The following is a 4,164-nucleotide window of genomic DNA, read 5'->3' on the forward strand; positions in this document are numbered from 1 at the left end:
AATGGATGAATGAATGGATGAATGAATGGATGAATGAATGGATGAATGAATGAATGAATGGATGGATGAATGAATGAATGAATGAATGAATGAATGAATGAATTAATGAATGGATGGATGAATGAATGAATGAATGAATGAATGAATGAATGAATGAATGAATGAATGAATGAATGAATGAATGAATGAATAAATGAATGAATTAATGAATGAATTAATTAATGAATGAATGAATGGATGAATGAAAGAAAGAAAAGAGTACGGGTGAATGAATAAATGAATGAATAAATAAAAAGAGACTAATACACTCTTCCAAACGAATGAGTGAATGAATGATGAACAAATGAGCAGATTATTGAATTAGTACCAAGTATCATATCGTTGTAGTTATAATTAAAGGAATATTTTATTATCATTACCATCATTTCCATCATCATCATCATCTTTTTCTTTGTTTTTCATCATCGTCACCATCAATTTCTTTTTCTTTCTTTTCTTCATCACCATCATCACCACCACCATCACCACCATTATCATCACCATTATCATCATCGTCATCATCCTCACCATCACCATCATCATCATCACCATCATTGTCATCATCGTCGTCGTCGTCATCATCTTTGGCAACATCAGAAACATCATCATCTTTAACCTTTGGTAAATTTACAATAGTTTCAAAGGCCCGTAACGATAATGTTTATACTTGCCATGCCTCAATAAAGCAAGTTCAATAAAAACAAAAAAAAGATTGTTGCACACACGCACACACGTACACACACACAAACACAAACATAGACACATACACAACACACACACAACATTACATAACAATATGTAAAAATATATATATCTTAATATACATACTATACCGCTATAGCTACTGCTACTATACTGTTTGTACTAATTTTACAATTGCCGCGGCTTCTACTACTACTACTACCACTATTACTACTACTATTACTACACTACTACTATTACTACTACCGATAATACTACTACTACCGATAATACTACTACTACTACTACTACTACTACTTCAGAAGTGACGAACAACATCAACGTCAGAAATAACATATCACAACACAAAAACGCCCTTGCGTATGGGGTATGGATGGAGTTATTGGGGCGATATTATTATTATTATTATTGTTATTTTTTTTATTATTGTTATTGTTGTTATTGTTTTTTTTATATTATTGTTGTTGTTATTGTTGTTATTGGCAAGAAGAATTTAAATAGCAATAATAATATATCAGGGAGCGAACATCATCGCTAATGACTTTCTTACCTAGTTTGCTCACGATGTTAGTATTCTTGTTTATATTGTTGTTGTTGCTGCTGTTGTTGTTGTTATTATTGTTGCTGCTGTTGTTGTTATTGTTGCTGCTGTTGTTATTGTTACTGTTGTTGTTGTTGTTACTGTTGTTGTTGTTACTGTTGATGTTGTTATTGTTGTTGATGTTGTTGTTGATATTGTTGTTGTTGTTGTTGCTGTTGTGTAATACTAACTTAGCGAGTTAAATATGATTTACTCTGATATATAATGCGACAATGGGTCTCACTTAATTGTTTTTTTCAAACACACGCACACATACACACACACACACACACACACACACACACACGCACACACACACACACATACATACATACATACACACATACATACACACATACATACACACATACATACATACATACATACATACATACATACATACATACATACATACATACATACATACATACATGCATACATACATAGTCAACAAAGTTATCTAAGACAGCCCGAACTGACAGAAAAATCGTTCAAGAAATTATTGAAATCATTTTTGTTTTCATTATAAAATTTGGTTTATCGTAGCAATTTAACTGTTTTTTTTAGATAGTGCTTATGAGAAACATTTTGTTTGTAATTAGCTCTATACAAATTTTCAAAAATAATAATAATAATAATAATAATAATAATAATACATTCATACACACATACATACATACAAACAAACAAACATATACACATAAATACAATTACTTGTTTGTTTATCTTCTTTAAAACTGCTGAAACAAAGCAAAATTTTATGTTTTATTTCCGTAAAAATAAAAAAATAAGACTATACAAAAACTTATTATTATTATTATTATCTGTAGTAATAATAGTAGTAATAATAGTAACTTGTAGATATAGAAATAGTATAGAAGTCTTGATAATATTATTATTATTATTAGTAGTAGCAACAACAACAATAGTAGTAGTAGTAGCAGCGGTAGTAGTAGCAGTAGAAGTAGTTGTAGTAGCAGCAGCAGCAGCAGCAGTAGTAGTTGTAGTAGTAAAAGAAGGGGCAATGATATTGATATAAAGATGGAATATTTTTATAGTTAGAATGTTTCAAATGTGACTCATTGCTATCAATTATTAGACCATTGTCGTTGTTAGCTTAGTAAATTTTTTTGTTTTTGTTGTCGCAACTTTATCAGCAAGAATCGAGATGTTGTTGCTGTTGTTGTTGATGTTGTTATTGTTGTTGATGTTGTTGTTGATATTGTTGTTGTTGATGTTGTTATTGTTGTTGATGTTGTTGTTGATATTGTTGTTGTTGATGTTGTTGTTGTTGTTAGTGTTGTTACTGATCGTTCTATTACAAGTTGCTAACGTTGATGTTGTAGTTGTTGTTGCAGACGTCGTTGTTGATGTGTTTGTTGCAGTTTTTGAAGATGACGATGGTGGTGATGATGATGATGATATTGTTGGTGATAGTAACGCTGATAATATTGTTTGCGGCGATAATGATGATGATAGCGAAGATGTTTGTGAAGCTAATGGCAATGAAGATGACGACGACGACGACGATGATGATGATGGTAATTTTAAAGATAATGATGATGATGATGATGCTGGTAGTGGCGGTAATAGTAATGATTTGATTTTTGGAGGGGGCGGGGGTTGCAATGAAAAATGGACGGTTTTGTCTTGCCCTGTTAATTTGTTGTTATTGTTGATGATGTTGTTGTTGTTGATGTTGTTGATGTTATTGATGTTGTTGTTGTTGTTTTTGTTGTGGTTGTTGTGGTTGATGTTGTTGTTGTTGTTGTTATTGTTATAGTAGGTGTTGTTGTTTCTGTTGTTGATGTGATTGTTATTGCGGTTGTCCAGCACTTTCGACGATAATTTCATGCAACTATATGGAATTGTGCGTTCGATCGGTGATGGTATGCAGTTTTTTGCTTTGTTGTTGTTGATGTCGCTGTTGTTGTTTTGGAATGTTACATACTTGTAGTTAAACAAATTGTTTTGTTGTTGTTGGTCTTTGTTGTTTGTGCTTGGCAATGTAGAATTACTATACGCTGTTGTTGTAGCTGTTGCTAGATGCTGAGAAAATGTTAAAAACGTCTGGAAAGATGTGTTGTTGTTGCTGTTGCTGTCGTTGTTGTCGCTGCTACAAATGTTGTTGTTGTTAATGTTTTTGTTGCTGAATTCAATTTGTCTATGTGTATTTAAGTTTGACACTAACGCAGAGAATGATAAGGCTCTCTTAAAATAATTATCGTTGTAACTATCATTAGCAGCATTATTATTATAATTATTATTATTGTTATTGTTATTATTGTTGATGTTATTGTTGTTGTTGAAAGTATTGTTGATGTGATTTCGATAAGATTGTTGTTGATGCTTTTGGAATGTTGAAAACTTTCGCAAACCACCGAGATCAACATTTTCATCAACAAATTTCAATGTCACAACATTACGATCATTACCATAATTGTTGTTGAAATCACTATTGTTATTGTTGTTATTGTTGTTGTTGTTGTTGCTTTCTTCGTCATCGTCGATTACACAGTTGTTATGGTTACTGCCTTCAAAAATAAACGGTTTTGTTGTTGTTGTTGCTGCTGCTGTTGCAAAATTGTTAGCAACAATGTTGTTGTTGTTGTTTTGTTGTTCTACTTTTGTTGCAACAAATCGCTTTCGCTTTCGATCAGTTCTTAATTTAGCTCTGTGCCATATGATGCAAGCGAGGATTATGACATTTATAGATGTTATGGAAATACCAAGCGATATTATGGTTGTGTAGTTGTGTTTGTTGTTGTTGTCGTTGTTGTTGTTTACAATCTGAGATGTTTTTGTCGTACGTGACTGTAGCTTGTTTGGTGATACTTTGTAGT

General features: G+C 31.9%; 1 protein-coding gene across 1 annotated transcript in view; it reads right to left on the reverse strand.

Moving 5' to 3' along the window:
- Positions 1-2,416: 2,416 nt before the first annotated feature.
- The window catches only part of HELRODRAFT_172035 (hypothetical protein), a gene marked incomplete at both ends in the record, with an annotated part of 10,079 nt that continues 8,331 nt past the window's right edge, over positions 2,417-4,164 (reverse strand). The window contains one exon of the mRNA XM_009018707.1: positions 2,417-4,111. Coding sequence (XP_009016955.1) covers positions 2,417-4,111 — 1,695 coding nt within the window. The remainder of the gene's footprint in view (positions 4,112-4,164) is intronic.

The sequence above is a fragment of the Helobdella robusta genome (genome assembly GCF_000326865.2).
Source record: "Helobdella robusta unplaced genomic scaffold HELROscaffold_22, whole genome shotgun sequence".
Classification (NCBI taxonomy): Eukaryota; Metazoa; Annelida; class Clitellata; order Rhynchobdellida; family Glossiphoniidae; genus Helobdella; species Helobdella robusta.